Raw genomic sequence first — 24,098 nt, forward strand, 5'->3', positions numbered from 1 at the left:
TTCAATGTGGAAGAACTCTCATTTAATCCCGTAAATTTAAATGAACTAAAACATCCAATCCTGTTTATTTTATAATAATTATATAACACCTCTAAACATACGTAGAATATTAATATATTCCACTTTATTTGGAATTATTTAATATTTTTCCAACCATCCATCTAAATATATACAATCACTAATCAAGAAAACATAGTGTAGTATAACTAGTCAAGGTATCAATGGAAACAAAGTGTCCTCCATTTGGGTTTGCAGGGAAATATTACCTAAACTCAGAAGGTAGTTGTGTAAGGCAAACTAGCTTCTTTGGTGGAAAGCCAGTGTTAAATCAAGGTGTTGGCTACTCTGTTATTTTGGGTTTTGGTGCTTTCTTTGCTGTCTTTACATCTTTTCTGGTAAGTCACCCGAACTTATTTTTAACTGGCTGTCTCAACCTCGTTTTCTGTGGTACGAAAAAAGGACCTTACTGGACTAGGCACCTCTCGGGTTAGTTTCACCAAGCTAGAATTTATCCCCTTAGCTAATATCTTCATTAATAGTTTCGTACGTGTGCTATGTCTCAATAATGTCCCAATATACGTCTTATCTTGTGTTCCGCTATTTGTAAGTGTAACATATCATTCAAAGCCACCAATGATATTAAATAACTTATGCTAGTTTGGTGATGTGCCTAAATAATATAGAGTTGTGACACAAAATGGGTATGTAACACGACTATTCGAGTACTTTGTGTAGGATACATAACAGAACATATAATCTTAACTCATGCCAACCACCCTCGATTCCACATGTGTTCGTGTTTATATGTAGGTGTGGCTGGAGAAACGATATGTTGGTTCTCGTCAGACATCAGAATGGTTCAACACTGCTGGTAGATCAGTAAAAACTGGGCTCATTGCTAGTGTGATTGTCTCACAGGTATGTTTTTCATTTGCATATCTTACTCTTTCAGAAATAATTTGCTAATTAATTTTGATTTTAATATAACAGCATTTAAATCATGTAATTTCATAATATTTGCAGTGGACATGGGCTGCCACTATCTTGCAAAGTTCAAATGTTGCCTGGCAGTATGGTATCAGTGGTCCTTCCTGGTATGCCAGTGGTGCTACTATCCAGGCATGTTTATCTTTCTTTTTCTTGGCTCGAGTTTTAGAAATAACTACTCCCTCTGTCCGATATTAGTAGTCACACCTCCAATGTCCTATGGCATCATTTCTGTGTTTGAATTCTTCCAGACTATCTAAGATGGATTAATTTAATGATTTTTGTAACGGAATTATTTGCAGGTGATTTTGTTTGGGATAATTGCAATAGAAATCAAGAGAAAAGCTCCTCATGCTCATACAGTCTGTGAAATTGTCAAGGCTAGGTTCGTAATATGTTACATGTACTCATTCAAAAAGTATAATGAAGCTGTGTTAATCTAATTGTTTTTCTGTATTGTTTTGTCTATGATTTCACAGATGGGGAACAGCTGCTCACGTCGTGTTTTTAATCTTCTGTTTCCTCACAAACATTATAGTCACTGCAATGCTACTTCTAGGAGGTTCTGCTGTTGTTAATGCACTTACAGGAGTAAATCTGTATGCTGCTAGTTTCCTGATACCCCTTGGAGTTGTTATCTACACACTCGCTGGAGGACTAAAAGCCACGTTCCTTGCAAGCTATATACATTCAGTGATCGGTACACCACTTTCAAGAAATTTTATCGCGTTTTATAGTAAATTATTGAATCATGTACATACACAGAAATGGTGCCATAAAATTAATTTGTCAGTTTGTCACATACCGTTACATCAGTGACATTGGTTTACCAATATATTAATTTTTGTTTTTTTTTGTTGTAAATTGCAGTGCATGTGGTGCTGGTAATTTTCGTGTTTCTAGTTTACACAGCAAGTAAAGAACTTGGTAGTCCTGCTGTAATATATGAGAGACTGAAAGAAGTTTCGAGCAGATCAAGACTATGTATGGAGCCTATTTCACATGATGGTCAATCTTGTGGTCCAGTGGATGGAAATTATAAAGGTTCTTACCTCACTATGTTGAGCTCAGGTGGACTTATCTTTGGGATTATTAACATTGTGGGAAACTTTGGGACCGTCTTTGTTGACAATGTAAGTACTAGCATACAGGTTTTATTCATTATATATTGGTCCTATACATTTGATAAAACTATGAAAAACTACACATGATCATATATGTGAACGAGTTAAATCAGTTTACTGCTCGAATATTATAATGTTACAGGGATATTGGGTTAGTGCAATAGCAGCAAGGCCTTCATCAACACATAAGGGTTATTTGTTGGGTGGTTTGGTGTGGTTTGCAGTGCCATTTTCTTTAGCCACGTCGTTAGGGATTGGGGCTCTTGCTCTGGATTTGCCTATTAATGCGAGTGAAGCTATCCATGGCCTTGTTCCTCCTGCTACCGCTGTTGCTTTGATGGGCACATCAGGGTCTGTTTTGATCCTCACTATGCTCTTTATGTAAGTAGCTAACAGGAAGCCGAGTTTTGTATATTATGATAACTTCAGTTAAGTCTACAATACTAAATTCTAACAGGAAGCCATTTATTTGTTGGTTAGGGCTGTAACATCAGCAGGATCAGCCGAGTTGATAGCAGTCTCATCACTATGCACATATGACATCTACAGAACTTACATAAACCCAAGCGCGACAGGAAAGCAAATCCTCAAAGTTTCAAGAATAATAATCCTAGCATTTGGGTGTTTCATGGGAGTACTAGCAGTGATACTTAACAAAGCAGGGGTTTCACTAGGTTGGATGTACTTGGCCATGGGAGTTTTCGTTGGATCAGCAGTTATGCCCATCGCGTTTTCTCTCATGTGGAGGAAGGCCAACTCCATAGGAGCCATCCTAGGAGTAACCATTGGTTGTATTTTGGGTGTCATTACTTGGGTGACTGTAACAAAGATCGAGTATGGAATGGTGAATCTTGATACAACAGGAAGAAACGCGCCTATGCTTGCAGGGAACCTTGTGTCAATTCTTAGTGGTGGAGCAATTCATGCTGTTTGTAGCTTCTTGTGGCCTCAGAATTATGACTGGGATACCACTAAGAAGATTAGCATGGTTGAGAAAGATAAGACCGAGATTTCTTCTGACGAGTTTGAGGAGGAGAAACTCAAGAAGGCTAAGGCATGGATTGTGAAATGGGGTCTTGTTTTTACTGTTGTGATTGTCATCCTTTGGCCTGCTCTTAGCCTCCCTGCAGGTATATGAACTATTCTTGCTCTTAAATTTTCGTTAATCTACAAGGTTTTAATTCAAATTTTTGATTTTGAAATTAAATTTTGATGATAAGATCACGAGTTTTATAACAGGTATTGATTAGTGCGTAGTGAAATATGTGGACTATAAGTTGTTATGCTAACATTGTAACATGATGTTAAACTTTCACCCAATTAATCGACGTAACAAAAAAAAATTAGATGTGACTGTAAAGGGTGTTACCTTAATAGTGTAACGTTTACACCAAAAATCTTTCGTAACTTTACTAAGATTTTTTATTTTTTGCAACTTAATGCGGGGGTGTTTAGTCTGAAATACTTCACAGTTTGGGTAGTCGTCGCAATAGCCTGGGGAACTATAGGATCAGCAGTTATAATAGCAATGCCTGTGTTAGAGAGCTGGAAAACAATTCAAAGTGTATTGACGGGCATGTTCACGAACGATAGGCTAATCGAAAGGATAGAGGAGTTGAACTCGAAGATGAACACGATCATACTAGCAATCCCTGAAGCAGAGCGCCTTTACTTGCTTGAGAAAGAGAAGACAAAGAAGAAAGATTTGTTAGATGATCAAGTGCAACAAGTACATCATTTAGCTTGACAAACATTCTATAGTTATTGGATATTTGTCTAATGAATCAATGCACGTCTATTAGATCAGATCATACTCGGTATATTGTAATGTATTAATAAAATAATATACACACAAAATCATTGGGATAAAATTTTACCAATGAATTGAAATATAACTTGTATATACTAGAAAATTGTTAACCCCTCCTGTGGAAGGTCAATGTAATTTTTCTTACATTTATGATGTACTGATGTCCATTCTGAATTAATCGCAACGGTTTAACTTTTGCACCATGCATATCAACTTTAACTATATTTACTATCGGTACATAAAAACGAATAAATCTTTATATACTTTCTTTGTATAAACTATTTATACTTATTACTAATATTTAATGTAATTGCAATTATCAATAGTTAAAGTTGTGTATTGGCACATATATCAGTCAAACTGTTACGTTTATACTGAAACAAAAAGAGTATATATTTTGATGAAATAATTATTACTCCATCATAAATAAAATTCTAAGTAATTTGATGGTGTACTAAAGTTTCTTCACCATTTTCTATTAATCTTCTTATTTATTGAATATTGTTATAACATAAGTTATGTAATTGAGGGAGCTGAGTAAGAAAGAGAGTGAAAGTTTTCCAAAAATTATAGCAATATATTAGTGAGATCAATAAATATATACTTCCTCCGTTTTCTTTTACTTGCAACACTTCCCTAAAAAGGAAATGTCACAATACTTACAACACACTATAAAAGGAAAGTTATTTTAGGGAAAAACTATACTATATCCCTTATTTAAAACACATGGCCCACTAAATTACACTTCTAACAATCACTCATCTTATTTTAAAGTTTATTATATCATTTAAACCCCACCTTTTTTAATTACCGCGCTAAAGGACGTGTTGCATCTAAAAGAAAACGGAAGAAGTACATTAAAACGAAAAGTAAAAAGGAATATCAACGGGAGAACGTAGGATATTCTAGTTGGGTTTGTTAAATTAGGAAGAAGTATACAAAAACAAGTGAAAGATTATTAATGCTGATTAACGCTGAACGTATGATCAAACATTCAAATGGAAGAATTGAGAATATAATAATGAGGTCACGGCTTACGTACGTCACTAACTCACTACTAACGTGAGTTTGAATATCAAGTTGGAGTATTTAAATTATTTTGCTCCTATTTTTTAAGTTCATAAGAAAACAAAAATGGCTTTCAATAAATTAAGTTGATTTATTATAGTTGGAAATAAAGAAAAGATCGATTTAGCTTTATAAACACATGGATAAAATTAAAACTAATATATACTCTCCAATGTCTCCATTTTGCCATGTTAATTGTTTTGCAATTTGCAACTTCACATTTTGGTTAGAGAGTTGATACAAAAAAGTTATTCTTATGTGAATTATGTTGAATTGTTAATTGTTAAAAGCAATTAAACATTTAGTTTTAATTTTGACCTTTTAGTTGACAAGATATGCACACTATTTTGATTATGTCAATTTTTTCAAAACTTGGAATTATTGTTGTATTATGCCATACATCTGAAGTGCGGAGTGTCGGAGTAATTGATTTTCAAAATTAACACATGTATGATGTATCGCATACATGATACATGTAGGGTTATTGTTCCGGGGTGGAACCAAAATGATGATCATGGGCCAACCCTAAGCATCTCAGTTAATAAGAGCATCAGAGAGTAAGAGAAATAGAAGAAACAGTGAAAGTGAGAGAGAGTCATACTAATATACTATGTGACTTGGTATTTATAATAGTTTGTAATGTTCTTACTTTTTTAGGTTATAGGCTTGGGCTAGTGTGTTTTTATTAACTTGCACAGTTCATTATTGAAGGCATTTTATATAAAGTAATTGTAATGAGTTGAGTCATTATATATCCCGTACATACAGTTATTTTTTCTCGTAAACTAAAATTAAATCGAATATATATATATATATATTAAAATCTTAGAAATATACAAAGAATGTTTTATTCTTAAAAGTTCGACTCACTTTACATTTGCGAAGTCTTTCAAGGTACATAAGATCAACTCCAATGGCAAGAAAATTAGCTTACCATACCACATAGGCTTTTAAGCAATGATGAAAATAGATGAAAATAGCTTAATTATTGCAATGAGCATTGTATTCTGGCAAATTCAATTCCCGAGCAAATTTGATTAGCCAAGTTAATTGAGTTTGCTTAAAAGCTTATGTGGTATAACAAGCTAATTTAACAATTAGCTTGCCATTGGAGTTGTTTTTATACACTAGTGATACAAAATACTTATGAAGTTTCAAATTTTCTTTTTAAACAGAGTATTGCAATTAACTTCTAACTTTGAGATTGAGAGTTCAATCCCAATTAGTCTATTAGAGGCCTTCTTGGGTGGGGGATTCTCTTACCCTTTCCCCCACACTTTCAAAGTGCCTAATTTGCTAATCTGGGTTGGGAGAACAGCCTAATAGGGTCCTTCCCCTTCCCAGCTTTATAAAAAAAAAATAATTAAAAAAAAATAATCAGGTGTTTTTGGATGTTCTCTTCCTCACGTATTCTTGGCGCTCAAGAAAAGGGCCCACATTCCACCCATAATTGAACTGTCTAGACGCCATCTTGACTTCAATTTGTTACACCCAACATAAATTGAAAAAAATAAAAAAATGTCCCTAAAAAATGGGGGTCCACGTCAGCACTCTAACACCGACTTATTTTGCTGGTATATAATCATCCAACTCCTCTTTTAAAGCCGTCATACAAATTGTCTTGAAAAGCAAGAAACTACTTTCTTTTTCTAAATAAAATAAATCAAATTAAAATTCCAGTTAATTCTTCTCCCACATTTTTGGCGTATATTTTCTTAATCTGACGGCTGTTATTGTTTCCGATCAAGATGATGATGTCACGTGCTGCAACTAGAGCCGCACGATCAATGGTGATGGGCATGATGGTCCCACGCTACTTCTCCTCCACCACTACCTCCGCCGCTGCCGTTGCCGGACTCCGGTACAACGAAACGACGGCGTTTAAGCTGCTGAATGGGGTAGGTGGTCATCACGTGAATGGAGGTTCATCTGGTCACGTGCCTGGAATGGTAGCAGGGTTTACCCGGTTACCGGTGAGGAATATGAGTACGGCGACGTTGCATGATAATTCCTCTGAGGAAAAAGAAAAGAAGGTGACCGATTCGGCCGGTGAAAATGGTGGGAATGATGAGAAGGCGGTTGTTAGTTATTGGGGTGTTCAACCTAAGAAGATCATGAAGGAAGATGGTAATGAATGGAAGTGGTCTTGTTTCATGGTATGCCAATTTTTTTTTTAGGGTTTTTCATTTTAATACTCGTATATAATAAGTATGATTTTAGGATAGAAACTTGTGACATACTTAATATGATTCGAGAATCGAAAGTTGTTGCAAAAATAATATTATTCGAGGTAAGAAAATCATCACGGATATGCAATTGATGCAAATACTGATTTTAAGATAGAAACTCGTGACATACTTAATATGATTCGAGAATCGAAAGTTGTTGCAAAAATAATATTATTCGAGGTAAGAAAATCATCACGGATATGCAATTGATGCAAATACGAACATGAATACGTTAGTACATGAACAATATTGTGTATATTGATGAATTATTATTTTGTTATTAATTTGATTTTTATTGTTTGGTGTAGCCATGGGAAACGTACAAGGCAGATTTATCGATTGATTTAGGGAAACATCATGTGCCTAAAACATTATTGGACAAATTCGCTTATTATACTGTTAAGTCTCTTCGTTTGCCTACTGATATCTTCTTTCAGGTATATTTCTTTCTTTGGATGATATTTTTCCCTATTTTGCCTTGTTAAATACTTAATTCGTATACTTCGTAATAAAGTACTACTGATTTTTCTAGCGTATGTTTATAGATCTGAAATGAATGGGTTGGATGTTATTGTTTCGTGAATATGTATTATTTTGGTTGGTTGATTGATTTGGTTATCATTAATTTATCTACTTCGTATAATTTAGGTCGTTTAATTATCACAAAAAATTATGTGATACATGTCAACTTGGACAAGTTTTATCCGTAGGGTCTTGGGGTGGAGACAAAGAAGGTTCCTTTCCTTGTTAATGGCATATAATTTGATTGGTTAATGTCTCTTTAGGTTTGATAGTGGTGGGGTTAGGTCAAAGGTAGTGGATCTGGCCCACGTTTAATAGTGATTTTTCCCCCTAATGAGACCAATTTGAATAGTTATTTTGATCCAAGTCAAAAATTTTATCAGTATAACCAAATTAATCATGATATGGTGATACTACATGCTAGTATACTTAACTTGTATTGTTGACTTTCTTTTGTACATTGTAAATTTGTAATGTAAGATGTAACATTTTTTTTTTATTTTTTCTCACATACTATTAAGTATCTAACGGACTAACACTACACGATTGTATGTACAATTTTAGATGCGACAGATGTAAAATAAACTCCCTATCAATTTTTGTTACTACTTTTGCCTTGGTTTCATTGGATCGACTTGTTGTTCTTAACAGTTTTTGTGATGTTTAATAGACTTTAGCTAGGTGGTCATGGCTTTTGTTAATGACTCATACACCAAACTTTTATAGCATATCATACAAAATAGACTTTACCTAGAATGATCCAAACTGAAGAAACTTGAATAGTCATGTGTAACTAACTCTATAGCATCATATCATTTTCTAATCTAATTCATCATATGGCATGATGCAGAGGAGGTATGGATGTCATGCAATGATGCTGGAAACAGTGGCAGCAGTGCCAGGCATGGTTGGAGGAATGCTTCTCCACTGCAAATCCCTCCGACGATTTGAGCAAAGTGGTGGGTGGATCAAGGCTCTCCTAGAAGAGGCCGAGAATGAGCGTATGCACCTCATGACCTTCATGGAGGTGGTAAAACCTCGGTGGTATGAACGTGCACTGGTGTTTACTGTCCAGGGTGTTTTCTTCAATGCTTACTTCCTCGCCTACATTGTGTCTCCTAAGCTTGCCCATCGTATTGTGGGTTACCTCGAGGAAGAAGCCATCCACTCATACACTGAATTTCTTAAGGAGATTGACAATGGAAACATCGAGAATGTGCCTGCTCCTGCAATCGCTATTGACTACTGGAGGTTGCCTGCTGACTCTACTCTTAGGGATGTTGTCATGGTGGTTAGGGCAGATGAAGCTCACCACCGCGATGTTAATCACTTTGCATCGGTAAGTCAGTTTACAATATGTTCATTATGGCCTTAAGCCGCCCCTGCCCCTTAACCCTTTTGGTTTTGTTTTCATCAGTACTTGTATAATTTGTCAACAAATTGGAGGATATATTCATTTTTCAATAAACGATGTCTTGTATTCCTGATTTTGGTATGCTGGATTGCTGGTGTATATTTTCTGAGTTTGAACTGAACAAATTGGCTGTTTTGGTTGATGTTAATGCAGGACATTCACTATCAAGGTCGCGAACTGAAGGAAGCTCCTGCTCCTGTTGGTTATCATTGAGAAGAGAGATTTATCTAGCTATCAACAGCTAATAAAAATCAAGATTCAGGATTCAGATTTGAAAGGCTACTACTAATACTAATATGTTCTCTGAAGATTTACTTAGCTAGCGATTGTTTAGCTTGCTAAGCTATCGCGAGCTATAAGCATATAAGCGTATTACATACTATTGTCATGTAAATACTTTGTACTACCTTGGGAGTTTTTTCATTAACTCTACTCACAAAATTTAATTGAATGCTATTATTACTCTTATCATATCATTAAGTTTCTTACAATGTTTTCCTTCCTACATCATTTACATGCCAGGTGACTGAATGCTGCAGAAATCCAGGGAAATTAGTCTCTGGTATGCCTTATTATTCTTTGCAGCTTTGTTTTTTGGTGTACATATAGTGTTTCTTAACCGCGTATTTAGGAAATGGAACCCTTACATAATCTTACAATTTTATTATATAATATTATTTACCAAGAAAAGCTTCATATCACTGATATCATCAGCAACAGAACAAGCTAATCAGACAATCTAAAAGATCAGCAGCGCAACTCATCAGGAACAATGCAGACTGAGTACATCCTTCTGTTCAAGGTGTAGGCAGTGTGTAGCTCTGGAATACACCACCAATATTGTGTCTAGCACGGCTGCACGGGCTGCACCCTTAGTGAAAATCCGTGAGGGTTGTGAAGATATGAAAGTTGATCAAGTAAATAATGGCCTAATTTGGGAAAGAGGCATGAAATATACTATCAGTGGAAGCAAATAAGCGTTGAAATGATTGATTAATTTGCTTAATTGCTTCCCTAGAGGGAGTAATCGATTCTCCAATTTTGGCTAGAGGTTTGGTTCTACAATATGCAATACTGTCACGTTTATGTAATTGTAATGATCAATTATTTTATTATTGATTACGAGTTATGTCGTTATGAGCTTATGAACAAGTTCATGATACCCTTAAATTATGACATGAGAGTGTCAAACTCTACTGATGTTGGCTTTGCTTCGCTTAGGTTAATTGATTTGATCTCAGCTTTGTAGATGCAAATACATGCATTGTAATAGCTTACTAGGTGTATTTATTTTTCTTGTTACCTTACGTCTGTTCTTAGGTAATCACAAATTCACAAGTTCACAACTGGCAATCTTGGGCTTGACTTTAAAAGTGATTATCTAATGGAACTCTTATAGAAGAGGCAAAAGACACTTGGATTTGACTTGATAAATTTGATTGTTATTGGGATGAGTATTCACATTGAAGAAAATAAAAAGTTGTGCACACCTTTAGCTTTAGGCTAAATTCCAAACTTATAAAGTGTATTTTCTTTTAGTGGTGGGTGTAATCTAGACTCTACTCATCATGACCGTTTTAACATATCATTTTCAAACTCTACAACTATTTTTTTTGTTGTTCAACTCAATTTAATTTTTAGAATTACGGAGTAAAAATTGTTTTTATTGAACATGCACATACACACATTTTTTTAACTTACTAAGCTAATAAGGCACACTAATCAATCAACTCAATTGTGTGAGAATGGACTTATCTTGACAAGAAGACATTTGGTAAGAGAATGAGAGTTTAGAGATTAGAGGTTGGGATTTGAATTAAGAATTATATTCAATAAAATTTTAACAATCCTTTGGTTTGTGGATCCTTGTGATCCATGAATTTTGATTGGGAATAAATCTTATACTTTTCTTTATGATTTTTGTTTTTTTTTTTTTGGTAAAGATTTGTGTTTACCCATATATTTTGGACTAAGGTGTTTTGATTTCACATATAAACCAAATACCAAACTTGTGATTCTTTAGCTGTAATAGTATTCGACATAATTAAGAAAAAATCAAGATTGACTAGCAAAAACCATAAAATACATATTGAAAATTCAACCTTTTTTTCCTTTAATTTTGAGGAAAAACAATCGTAGTACTTCATATCAATAGAAATTAGGCATATAAGATTCTCATAATTTTTAAAATAGAAATTCATATTAATAGTCATGCATAACGGAAAAAAAAAAAAAAAAAGTACAGTAGCTAAAATTATAAAGTTAAATGGCGCGTTGAGTAAATTAAATGTGTATAGATAGCATACATCAAAATAGTACATGAACGTGTATAGATTGCATATATTAAAATAGTGCATCAACGTGCTCTTTATATAGAGCCTTCAAACAACTAGCTAGCATAAAAATATGAAGAAACTCATTAACAACTTACTCCAAAACAAACTCTCTAATAATTATTCTCAGAATCTAATTAACCTAAGTAGGACTCTAAGACTCCACTAACAGTTAGTTTGACTAAGTAATCTTAACACCAACTACCAACTACTGTATTGGAACTACTGTTGGAGTTGGAGATGAGATAACAACCTATAATAAAAATAAAAATAAAAATAAAAAGAAGATGCAGACGCAAACCAAGTAATGAAAGTGATTATTACAGAAATATGGAACTGAGTACATGGCTTCAATTTGCAACTTTTCAAGTTATCGCCAAAGAAATGTAGAATGGTATATGACCCAACCGCTACCAAGAACAGTAGAAAAGTGGCACACTGCAAAATGGTAAATAGTTAGTTTGATTAGATATCAATTTACAACATAATATAAATAATTACTAACAATGCCGCCTAACTTACCCCATCAACAACAGCAAATGCTCTCGCGAATTGACGATTATAACCCTGGTTTGTCAAAATAAAGTATAAGTCTGTGGTCGCCATTGAAAAGCTCTGTATGAGCTGTAAGCCGGCAGCTGCTACTACAAGTCTGAAGTAATGTATAATACCTCGTATTAGGTATAATTGTATGTAAGAATGAAACGAGGAGTTTAATTTGTAAGGAAAAGAAATGTACCGTACCGGAGAGCAGAGACTACAGTCATCTCGTAGGTTCTGGATAAACATACGATCAGCCCAATAGAAAGCAATGTTTGTACAACACGCAATGCAAAACGCCCGATTCCAGGCACAGCCAAGTTATCTATATCAGCTTCAACCTCCATTTGACCAACAATTTATTCGATCATCCACGTAAAGGTATCAAAATAGATCCATTCGACTCAGTCCGATTCAACCCTAAAATAACCCGAGTTATGTATGATAACACAATAATTATTACCAAAATCCAACCCAAATTAACGTCTATCAATTTGCGTACATGGTAAAGCTTACTTATCTTATCTTATACGAATGAACTTATAAGACTAAGCTAATATCTTGTCACATACTATAGATATTATGTGCTTGGCAAAACTCAAGTTCGTCTTATAATTATTCCGGCACGTGATAAAGGCTTCCCTAGAATTAGCTTACCATATGGAGGCGTATAAAAGCTTTTTTTTCTAGGATACTGTTTACGTACATTTTATTATTTTTTTTTTTCAAAAATTCAATAAAAAAGAGTAAAGTTACTGAACTAGTCACACCAAACTTAGCAGATATATATTGTTATGTACTAAGGAGGAAGTATTTGTGTGTTGCTATTGTAACTTAGTGAGTTAATTTGATCTGAAACTGGTTAAGCAATTTTTAAAATAGTTAATTAAGCAGATATATATTGTTATGTAGATTATTTTAAAAATAGCATTTGAGTACAGCAACTCGATCGATCAGGTAGTGTTAAATTGCAAGCAATAGCATCAGTTAATTCCAAATTAAACCTTGCATTGTGGACCAAGAATTAACAAAACACAAGTAATTGAACAATGTTTTAACACAAAATAGGAATACATTAATAATAGGCGGAATTGCGGAAATCCTTAACATCAGAAAATTGATGAAGATTGCCCAAAGATACCAAACATAGAAGCTAAAACTAGAGTTGAAACGAAAAAACAGAAGATAATTAAACACATTACACAAATTATTCCATCCTAGAGCATAACATAAGGAACATATAACCAAACCAAACAAGTAATTGGACACGAAATTAAGGCAAGACATTCCATGTGATTCGAAATAGAGCAATTATAATAAAGGGTTTAGATATGTTACCTGTAATAAATACGCAGATTCGCAATTGCTGGCCTGGTGCTGTATTTGGGTAAACCTCTAACACAATTCGACCGCTTCACCACCATCTAAGCGAGATGCTTGAGGACGAGCAGGAGCAGTACGTAGTAACTAAACTACTTTTGAATTGTGTGTGTTTTATTCGGGTAAACCTCTAACACAATTCCTCTTATACCTCAGGCGTCGGAATGAAAACAAAAGTGAAACATGACAGAAGCTTATTAGGAGGCAGAATATAAGTAAGTAAATTTGGTTCATATGCGAATGCTTGAGGGTTTGGGTAGAAGATATAGAGTATGAAGTCGTTTTTTTATCAAAGTGTCAGTTAAAGAAAAAATGAAACCAACTCTTACCAAATATAGATTATATTCTTTTTTACCTCATTTGTTCATCCTATCAATAGCATTCAAATGATATATCAAATTATCAATATATTATATATCTATCTATCTATATCTAGGGTAAACCAAAGTAATCACTGGATAGCACATTTGGCATAATTTTGTGAAAATTTTTCCCTTCAAAATGCTTTTTTTTATTAAAAAAAAAAAATTTAAACTCTTTTAATAAATTATATTTATACTTCGTATATATTTGTAACACATGACAACATGACATGAATCAGATATGAATAAATATATATAGTCGCGCGGGTTCATTTGTGTTAATAAATATATATTATAGTTGTATTTTGTCCATGATACTTTTATTATTAAAAACTAAAATTGCTTTTCTAAATAGTGAAATTACCTAATTAAGAATAGTGAAATAAGTTAAAGTGCTAATTAATCTTTGATAAAATCATTTCATTTATATTTTAATCCCGTCCCGAGGTTAAAATAATTAAATTTTACTACTCCATATATGCGTTATTTTAGTGTTTTCTTTTTTAGATTTGGTATTATTTTATTGGAATGTGCATATTTACAATTATTGAACAATTTCCATAAAAATTGTTGAATTGTAAATTAATTCCCTATTTGCGTCTGTTTAAAAACTTATTCCCATAATATTGTCCACGTAGGATTGGAAAAAGGTTTGGTGTTTTTTTTTTACAAAGAACCGCTAACGGTGATAGCGGTTCTATACTTGTTATAAAACCGCTAACGTTGTTAGCGGTTCTTATATTAAGTTTTAACTTGTGAAGTTTTCTTATACAAGAGCCTAATACAGGAACCGCTAACGACATTAGTGGTTTTATAAGTATAGAACCGCTATCACCGTTAGCGGTTCTTTGCAAAAAAAAAAAAAAAAAAAAAAAAAAAAATCTACCAAACCTACGTGGACAATATTGTGGGAATAAGTTTTTAAACCAACGCAAATCGGGAATTAATTTACAATTCAACAATTTTTAGGGAAATCTTCCTACAATTATTGCTGAGGTGTTTAGAGTACTACAAAATATTAGAGTTTGGATTGTATTTTTATGACCAAATTTTAAAAGCCTAATATTGAGCTAGAGTAATTAGCATTGTGATTAAGGGCTTAATTCGGAGAAGAGTTAACTCGTTTAAAGACCCAAGCTTACAAGATCAAAAGAATAGTCTAAGAGACAGCTGACCGCTACAAAAATATTTTGGCCCGATCGAGTGGCCCAATCCCAGATTGGGCGTAAGAAACAATAGGCGGCTGCCGCCTTACTTTGTCTACTTCCGCATATTCTTAGGTGCACACTCATGAACCTAGAAATAGGTGTAACAACAACACAATATGAATATAAGCTTTTGAGAAAGTGAACATTAGCTTTCTTCTCTATTTTTCTCCTTCGTCGTTTATTTATTTTCTTTTTCCTCTGTTTTTTTTTTTATTATTATTATTATTTTTTATTATTTTCCCCATTTTTTACACTTTTTTGATTGAATTTGTTTCTTACAACATGAAAGTAGTTATTAAGTATGAATTTTTGTGTGAATTTCAATTTGGTGCTTTAATTTCAATTGATTAAGGTTTACATGAATCTTTGAATTCACAAATTATACTCTGTTTTTTCTCCTTCCTTCTTTAATTCCTTTTTCCTCTATTTTTTCTTTCTATTTTTCTTGTTTTTTCGATTTAACGATTGAATCTGTTCCTTACAATATGGAATTGGTTGTTTATCTGATTTTTTTTTTGAATTCATATGAACTTTTTTAGCTTCGATCAATTTCATCTGTGTATGAATTCATCTGATTTTCTGCATTTTTTTTATAAATGAACATAATCATGCAAAATATGAACATATGCATAGGTTCCCTTAAATGTGAACATTATCTTTTAAGAAAGTGAACATCGGCATAAAACATATGAACATATGCATTTCAGAAAGTAAACATAATAATTCAAAATATGAACGTAAGCATTGGTTTCCTTAAAGTGAATATAACCATTTAAAAGGTGAACATATGCGTAAAAAATATGAACATATGCATTTAAGAAAGAGAACATATGCATAAACAGACTTAATTTATGAACAACAAATATTTACTATGAATATTTACATTATGAATTTATAAAATATTATTATGAATATAAGGCATTAGATTATGAACATAAAAAATTGAAGAAATAAAAAAACAATATGATTATGAAACATAAGTATTAAAAATATGAACATATGCATTGGTTCATTTTTGAATGCGTATGAACATAATTAAGCATTTCAGAATGTGAACATATTCATAAAAAATATGAACATATGGATTTAGAAAGTGAATATAAGCATTTTCAGAAAGTTTACAAAAGGATTCAAAATATGAACATAAGAATTCAAAATATGAACATATGCATTTCAGAATATGTACATAAGGTATCCGTTTGATTTCACTAATTTGTTTTGACAATTCCAATAAAAAATTTCAAATAATAGAGAGTATCAAATAATATTCAAACAAAATAAAGTGATAATAGTATAAATTCAAACAAAATTAAGTGAAATTTACATAAAATTGCCTTTTTTTTGTAGGGAGGATCCTTTTGATTTTGCATCTCTTCTCTAATCTCCATTGATGTTTTTGCAGTTTTTTAATGAGAGAAAATGAAATAGAGGAGAGAGAAAGTGAAAAAGAGGAGAGAGAAAATCATATAGAAGAAAAAGAGTTTTGAGTTTGGAGGTGACGTTACATTTATTGGGTGAGGGTGGGTGTATTGGGTGTGAGTGCGTGTATTGGGTGTGGGTGGGTGAATTGCAGTTTTCGTGTTTTTTAGTTTTAGGGCTTTTTTTAATTGGGTTGTGTGAAATTGGGCTTCTGGGCTGCGTTGTTACACCTATCTAAGATGCACAAGGGTGCACCATAGACAAATTGGTCTACTTCGTGTTTTTGGGCTTTATTATAAAACCCATTTTATGCTTTTGATTAAGATGGTTTCATTAGTTTTGTTATTTTCGTTTTAATATTAGGAGAGCCAAGACCGTACACTCAGGTTATTTACTTATTAAATTTTGTTCATTTAATTCCTTTAGGACTTCTTTAAAAAAAAAAACAGTAAATTTCATTGTTGGTCATAAATTACCCGGGTGAATTTTATTAATGAACTAGTCGATGATCTTCCTATCAATAAAATGAAAAACAATCATTAAAATGAGAACAAATACTCATGGGTATACAATATACTCAGGTGTATATTACAATCTCTCATGATGCGGGGCATTGCCCGAACCAAAAACTAGTTATAATTAAAAACAAATAATGTAACACCCCAATAATTCTCTCTTAAAAACCTGTGAGAAACCTGAATATAACCTGAACAATTTCAAGAGAATTAATGGCGTGCTACCGCCACGTGTTCAAACGTTAAGGCTATCTCAGAAATTAACAGCGGAAAACTAAAACAGTTATAAATAAACCTCAAAACCAAAGGATTAAATCGAAGTAAGTGTTACAAGTTGGAACCATTAAGGCCCTTATTAAAACCCAACAAAAGTAGTAAGTGATTAAATCCAGTGTTCAAATAAATTCAAACCAAAAGAAATAGTGTCGAATAAAATCGAATTAGAATAAATTCAAACTTGCAAAAGAAATAAACTGCAGACAACCAACTCTCTACTCAAAATCTCACAACCCTGATGAATGCTGCATGTGTAAGAACCTGTGGTTATTCTGCTCCCCAATATTACAAGTGTAAAAATTGGATCGTCACAGGGTCATTGAAAGATGAAGGTCATGACCAAAGAAAGACATACAAAATTAAAACTTAATATTATTACAATATATGAAAATTTTGGTTAAATCGGGTCAAATACGGGTTGTTCGGATTTGGGTCGGGTCAGCCCGCTCTACCTAAAATAACACAGTAACACACACACACAAAAAAAGGGGAGTAATTCCCCCCCTCAGAACTCATTCACGTTTGCGGTTGCGCTGCGTAGCTGCACTCTCTCTCTCTCTGTGAGCTTTCTCTCCTCCATTGAAGCAGCTTTTAAGTTAAGGTAAGATGTTCTTACATTTTAAAACATCGATTATCAATTTCTCCATCTATTGTTAATTGCTAAATTAATTTAGTATTTTGATTGATTATAATTACTTGAAGATTTAACGTAATTATTGGACCCTAATTCGATAGTCGATTCAACTTTGGTTGCCAATGTGTTGCAGACTTTGGTTAGTATAACCTTCTAATTTCAATGTCAGGACGAAACCATGAAATTTTAGATGGTTTTCGAATGTAGTGTTCATGATTTCAGGTTAATATTTGATAGTTTTTAGGGTAGTTGACTTCAGGTTAATGTTAGGTAGTTTTTTAGGGTAGTGCTCATTGATTCAGCTTAATTTTAGATAGTTTTTAAGGGTGGTATTCATGATTTCGGGTTAATTTTAGATTGTTATTTAGGGTAGTGTTTAATTTCAGATAGTTTTTGAGGGGAATGTTCATGATTTCAGGTTAGATTTAGGTAGTTTTCTAGGGTAGTGTTAGTGAATTCGAGCCTGATGAAAAGGTTTGCATATGTTGGCATCATGTAATTTGAGTAACTATTGGAGAATTGCTATTATGTGACATGACCGGCTTTTTAGTTTGGGTTAAAGGGTTGCCTTTTCTTGCTTGAACATATGTTGACATGATATCTTTCTTCCTTTCTTTGATATCATGTATCTCAATAAAGCTCGCTCCCAAACAATATTAGTCAAACTTAATTTCTAAGTTCTCTTTACTTCTGTAGTAGATTGTGTGTGGGTTAAGGTCAAGATGTCGTATCTTGCTGACAGACATGCGTGGTTAGAAAATTATGATTGTTAATTTTGGTTTGGGGGAGTTTACAAGATTTGCTGTTTAAGGATGGTCATTTTTTAATTGGAGACTAATGCTACTAATGCTGCTGCATTTATTTCATTTTTTGGTTGAGCAGGGGAAGAGGAGATTGTATTATATTATGATTTCTTCTTTTATAACAAAAGGTCCCTCTTTTATGATTTTGGATGTGAAGTTCTTTTTGTCCACAATCACACTAAAACACTGAATAAAGTGATTTCTATGACTTAGATTAAATAGGAATTTGTGTTTTCATAAGGTGAAATGTGAATAATAAAAGATTAAAAGTCTTTTTGCTGCATTTATAGCTATTGGTTTATGCATTGTGAAAATGATGAAAAAAAAATTACATATAAAAAGTACTTATAATTTATAACAGATGCTTTTAACAAGACTGTTAACAATGTATAATTATCTATACTATTAAGCGATCAATTATTAAAGGACAAACGAGTATTCAAATGTTGCCAACTGTTTTGATAGAAGGGATTATATTTGTGTGTGTTGTGTGTGTGTGTGTTTTGTTTTTTTTTGGTTTTATCTCTATTTGCCAGCAAGTAATGTAATATTAATGGGGAAAATCTTCTGCACTGCAGTTAGTATACAGGAGATTGTCTTATAAAAAATCATTTAAATATTGATGGATCGTTCACCGCATGATTATGCTGCTATGGCATTTGCTCAGCAACAGCAGCAGCAACAAGCTGCTAATTTGCCAGGACAACAGTATGGATTTCCTCCACAGCATCAACAGTTTCCCCCTTCAGTTCACGGTCCTCCTTTTCTACCTCCTCCATCTGTCCAACAATTTCCTTACCAACATCAGCAACATCCTCAACAAATCCATCCTCATCCTCCTCACTCTCATCTTCTTCATCTTCAGCAGCAACAACAACCTCCACCACCTTTTCCTCCTCATATGCCTCCTCACATGGCACCATCTCCTTTTCCTGGAGGACCATATGACTCTGCCCCACCCCCAGCTCCTCCTCCTCAAGATCCTGAAATGCGAAAGCGTATTGACAAGCTAGTTGAGTATGTTGCCAAAAATGGCCCAGGATTCGAAGCGATGGTTTGTGAGAAAGAACATAAAAACCCAGAGTATAGTTTCTTGTTTGGCGGTGAGGGTCATGGATACTATCGCTATAAGCTGTTTTTGTTTACTCGATCTCCTGGTCCTTTTGGTGCCCCTTTTCCCCCTTCTATGCCTGGGATTCATCCACCTTCTATGAATCCTACTGCAGCCTCTGGTCAAATGATGGGCCTACCTCAGATGCACCAACCGCCTTTCTCTCATTATGATCAGCAACAGCCCTATTCTCAGTCTTACATGGGTGATGGTCGAATGGATTATGACCAACCTCCCAAGTCATTTAGAGGTCTTTCAGGTCCACTTCCTTCTGATATTGCAATGGAGTTGAACAATGTGCTTGTCAACCTCACTGGTACCAAGGAGTCGATTAAAGGTGCTAAAGCGTGGTTTATGCAGAGATCTCCTTTTGCTCCTGCTCTAGCTGAAGCGTTGAGAGATAGGGTCTTCACTTTAGAAGATTCTGAGAAGCTATTGCACATTATTTACCTTGCAAATGATATTCTCTTTGACAGGTATTTGAAGGCTATAATTGAGTTTGCTATAATTATTAAATTCTAAATGTTAAATCTAAATTAAAATTGTCTTGCTGATTTTGCTTTGTTTTCAAATTATTTTTCTATGTTCTTGCTCCTGTGGATTTTGTTGTTGGTTATAACCATATGGAGGCGGCATAACTCTAATCTTTTTCTTTTGTTTTGCTTTATCTTCTCAAAACAATGCTTTGCCCTTGGCATTTTTAAGCCATTTACCGGTTGCTACAGTAACATATTGCATTGATAGCTATTCTGCATCTCTTTTCATCCTCCCTTTCTCTTACAAATATTTCCATGCACCATAATGTTATAAAAACTGTCTTCCTCCATTTACAAATTTTGTCTGACAAAGACTTCCATACTTAATTCTAAAAAATTTACCCAAAATATTTAAGAGAAATTTATTGTGAAAACTAAATACTTCGTAAGCAACGTTGAGAGTAAAAATTTATTTTTATTTTTATTATTACTCTTTTACAGCACCCATTTTAGAAAATAATGGCTGGATAGTTGCATTTATTTTCCCCACCATGTAAATATATAATGGATGATTTACTGGTGTTCTGGAATCATTTTAGATATATTTTCCCCTACGTGTTTATGTAAATGTCATTGTTAAACTATTAAATAATTGGCATACACTGTTGTGGTACTTTCCATTTTCAATGGAGCTCAAAGATATACTATTCTTTGGCTTTGGTAAATAATAGATTAAATCAAAGTGGTTCAGTCCACTGTATGTGGTTAATCATGATGTTGACGTTAGCATATCCTTGTTTACATGGTTTTTCTTCATTAGTGGAATTGCACTATTTTGCTTTATGCACCATTTTTTAATACTATGGTTACTTGAATTTCACAGCTTCCAGCGACGCGCCAATCCTAACGAACTTGATAATGAGGCCCTTGCATTCAAACCCGTTCTGGGCTCCATGCTGGCAAGAATTTACCATCACCCACAAAATAAGGAAGAAAACCAGTCACGGTTGCAAAAAATATTGCAATTTTGGGCTTCAAAAGAAGTTTATGATCAAGAAACTATCCATGTGCTCGAGGGAGAGATGACTGGAGGACCACCTCCCAGTTCATTTTTTGGGCCTCCCAAAGAGCTGCATGGTTCATCAGCCGATCCTTCAAGTTCTGGGGGTAGGCCATCACCTTAAAATTCACCGTCTAATATTTTATCCTTTTGACATTTGAGTTAATAAATTTTTAAACATATTGGTGGGGGTTGTTTTTTTTTTTTTTTTTTTTGTTTTTTTAAACTAATATTCCTGCTATTCTTTGAAAATTTCGCTGGATAAAATTGTGTCAGTATGTTTCGAAAATGATATCTTCAAACAATAAGATGCATCTTACTTGTGGACTTTCATAGTGGTTTCACATTTTCTTTAACTTTTGAATTGATCATATATTTTTATGGACCTCGATGCAGGGATTCCTCACCAAACAGCAATCAGTAACCTTCAGTGGCAGCAGGACAAACACAGCATACTAAACCAAGAGCATCCTGATAGACATGGCTTCGGAGGTCAGCCATTTCTTCCACACACTGTCACACCTGGTGGTTTTCCAGGATCTGTTCCTTTACCTTCGGCAGTTCCACCTGTAAATCAACTTCCTTCCCCACTTGCACCACAGCCATCTGCTAATAATGTTGGCGAAAAGGTACCGCCATACCCTTTGTTCCCTCCCGGTCTTATACCTGGAATGGTAAAAAAACAGCAGGTTGGAAGTGGTGTACCTTATTCTCCGATGAGCCCTCTTGAAATCCCAACTGTCATACCATCATCTGATATTCCAGAATCTGATATCTTGGAGAGAGTGTCTAAATATTTTAAGGAGATTGGAGAGGTCAACCCTTCTGAAGGACCAATGAGCGGGTCTGAAGCAAGATATGATGATGACTATCAAAGAGATTCTCCAGTCCGCAAGGGAGGAGCTTGCATCCCTCCACCACCAAATCTGCAATTAGATGCAGAAAGAGAGACAGAACCGGGTTCATTTAGCTCTGGAAGATTAGGTCTTGGAGCCACTGCAAATCCAAATGAAGCAAGCCAATATGATGATGTGTATACTAGTTATCGCAAACAGAGAAGCTCTAATTACCATGTGTCAATGAGTACAAGAACAGGAACACGGTAGTAAAGCATAGTAGAAATTTTTTTGCTTTGTGAGCTTAAGTACCAGATACAAAAAGCTTAACTCTCTTGTATGACTTAATGTTTATTCTTGGTTTGAGTTTTGTAAAGCCTTAACGTAGTATTTGAATACAATTAATTTCAAACTAGTGTTAGGCCCGGACGATGCCCCGAGTTACTGTATTATTTTCATGATAAAAATCTTTATTAATGTGTCAATTAAGAATTCAGAGTACTACAATGAAGGAGAGATAGCTGCATCATTCTCTTCGCTTGACCCAAAAATACGTCATTAAGTTGTACATCTAAATAATCAATCAAATACTAGAGCTGTCAAAAGTTGACCTGACCCGAAATACCGACTCAAACCCGATTATTAACTGAACTAGACCTGGCAAATGGGTCATTCGGGTCGGGTATGGGTCGGGTCATTTCGGGTCGGGTCAAGTTCGGGTCAAAAGATTGTCGGGTCAAGTTCGGGTCGAGTCGGGTCATTTCGGGTTTCGGGTTGATTTCGGGTCGACTGATAATCGGGTCGGGTCGGGTATCGGGTCAACAGTTCGGGTCGAGTTCGGGTCGGGTCAAGTTTGGGTCGGGTCAGTTTGGGTCAAAAAATTGTCAGGTCGAGTCGGGTCATTTCGGGTTGACTGATAATCGGGTCGGGTCGGGTATCGGGTCAACAGTTCGGGTCGAGTTCGTGTCGGGTCAAGTTTGGGTCGGGTCAGTTTGGGTCGGGTCGGGTCAGTTCGGGTCAGGTCAATTTTCGGGTCCAATTTCCGGGTCAACTTCTAGTCGAGTCATATTCGGGTGATTCATTGGGTTAAATTCAACTCTGTATATATATTTATTTATTTTTTGACGAAAAACTCACTATATTTATTAAGGCTATTTTTTTTTTTTTTTTTTTTTTTTTTTTTTTTTTTTTGTGTTTAGAACTTTAGGCTGAGAATCACTTTTAGGATCTCCTGAAACTAAGAAGGATGCTCTAACTAATTGAGTTATACCTCACTCTCTTATTGATCTTAGTTTTAATACGTACTCTTATTATCATTGTCATTGTTGTAATAATTTCTTTGAATTATTCTTATACTCCCTTCGTCCCAAATTACTCTTAACGATTTGACATTTTGCACTATTCACACATCTCACTTTGACCATCTTTTTTAACTATTATATGAAAGTCAATGTAGTCATGTAAGATGTTATGGGTCTATTTTAATGTATAATTTCCTAATATAAACTTTTTATACTACCTCCGTTAACTTTTATTTGTAACTTTGGGGTATTATTTGTGAGATATAAAATATTCCAAAATTGCAAATAAAAGTTAACGGATGTAGTAACTTATATAATTATTTACTAAAAGAAGTTAAAGGTCGGGTCATTTTCGGGTCGGGTCAACTTCGGGTCGAGTCGTTTCGGGTCTCGGGTCAACTTTGGGTCAGGTCATCTTAGGTCGGGTCGTTTCGGGTTGGGTCATTTCGGGTTTCGGGTCAAGGTCGGGACAGTTTTTGTCACTGGTTTCGGGTCATGGGTCGGGTTATTCGGGTCGGGTCATCGGGTCTGGATCAGGATTGCCAGGTCTAAACCGAACCATATGAAGCCGAAAAAATGGTGACCCAAACCTGACCTGACCCAACCTAGACCCGAGTTGACCCGAGTATGTGAGACTCGAACCTGAACATGCTGACCTAGAGAAAACCCGGCCCAAATGTAACCCGTAAAA

The 24,098-nt window shown here is 34.5% G+C and overlaps 3 protein-coding genes and 1 pseudogene across 4 annotated transcripts; 3 read left to right on the top strand and 1 right to left on the bottom strand.

Annotated features, from left to right (window-relative positions):
* The first annotated feature begins 221 nt into the window (after nt 1-221).
* On the top strand, nt 222-3,912 carry LOC145581196 (urea-proton symporter DUR3-like; annotated as a pseudogene). Its single transcript, XR_014099606.1, has 9 exons — nt 222-395; nt 811-918; nt 1,024-1,119; nt 1,290-1,372; nt 1,467-1,687; nt 1,858-2,120; nt 2,254-2,492; nt 2,592-3,272; nt 3,567-3,912. The product of XR_014099606.1 is annotated as an urea-proton symporter DUR3-like (transcript).
* A 2,681-nt stretch (nt 3,913-6,593) lies between these two features.
* On the top strand, nt 6,594-9,626 carry LOC145594597 (ubiquinol oxidase 2, mitochondrial-like). Its single transcript, XM_081650921.1, has 4 exons — nt 6,594-7,145; nt 7,526-7,654; nt 8,590-9,078; nt 9,307-9,626. Exons 1-4 carry the CDS (start codon nt 6,738-6,740, stop codon nt 9,364-9,366), a joined length of 1,086 nt encoding a protein of 361 aa, XP_081507047.1. The 5' UTR covers nt 6,594-6,737; the 3' UTR covers nt 9,367-9,626.
* Nucleotides 9,627-11,677: 2,051 nt separating this feature from the next.
* Nucleotides 11,678-12,373, bottom strand: LOC145567460 (CASP-like protein 5A2). The gene is made up of 4 exons (XM_081626742.1): nt 12,231-12,373; nt 12,009-12,138; nt 11,831-11,924; nt 11,678-11,739 (listed from the first exon to the last, which is right to left on the bottom strand). Exons 1-4 carry the CDS (start codon nt 12,371-12,373, stop codon nt 11,678-11,680), a joined length of 429 nt encoding a protein of 142 aa, XP_081482868.1.
* Nucleotides 12,374-17,674: 5,301 nt separating this feature from the next.
* LOC145581204 (SUPPRESSOR-OF-WHITE-APRICOT/SURP RNA-binding domain containing protein 1-like) lies at nt 17,675-22,591 on the top strand. The gene is made up of 4 exons (XM_081638257.1): nt 17,675-17,787; nt 19,202-20,210; nt 21,094-21,377; nt 21,667-22,591. Exons 2-4 carry the CDS (start codon nt 19,246-19,248, stop codon nt 22,374-22,376), a joined length of 1,959 nt encoding a protein of 652 aa, XP_081494383.1. The 5' UTR covers nt 17,675-17,787; nt 19,202-19,245; the 3' UTR covers nt 22,377-22,591.
* The last annotated feature ends 1,507 nt before the right edge of the window (nt 22,592-24,098 follow it).

This window comes from Chenopodium album, chromosome 2 (assembly GCF_948465745.1).
Source record: "Chenopodium album chromosome 2, dcCheAlbu1.1, whole genome shotgun sequence".
NCBI lineage: Eukaryota > Viridiplantae > Streptophyta > Magnoliopsida > Caryophyllales > Amaranthaceae > Chenopodium > Chenopodium album.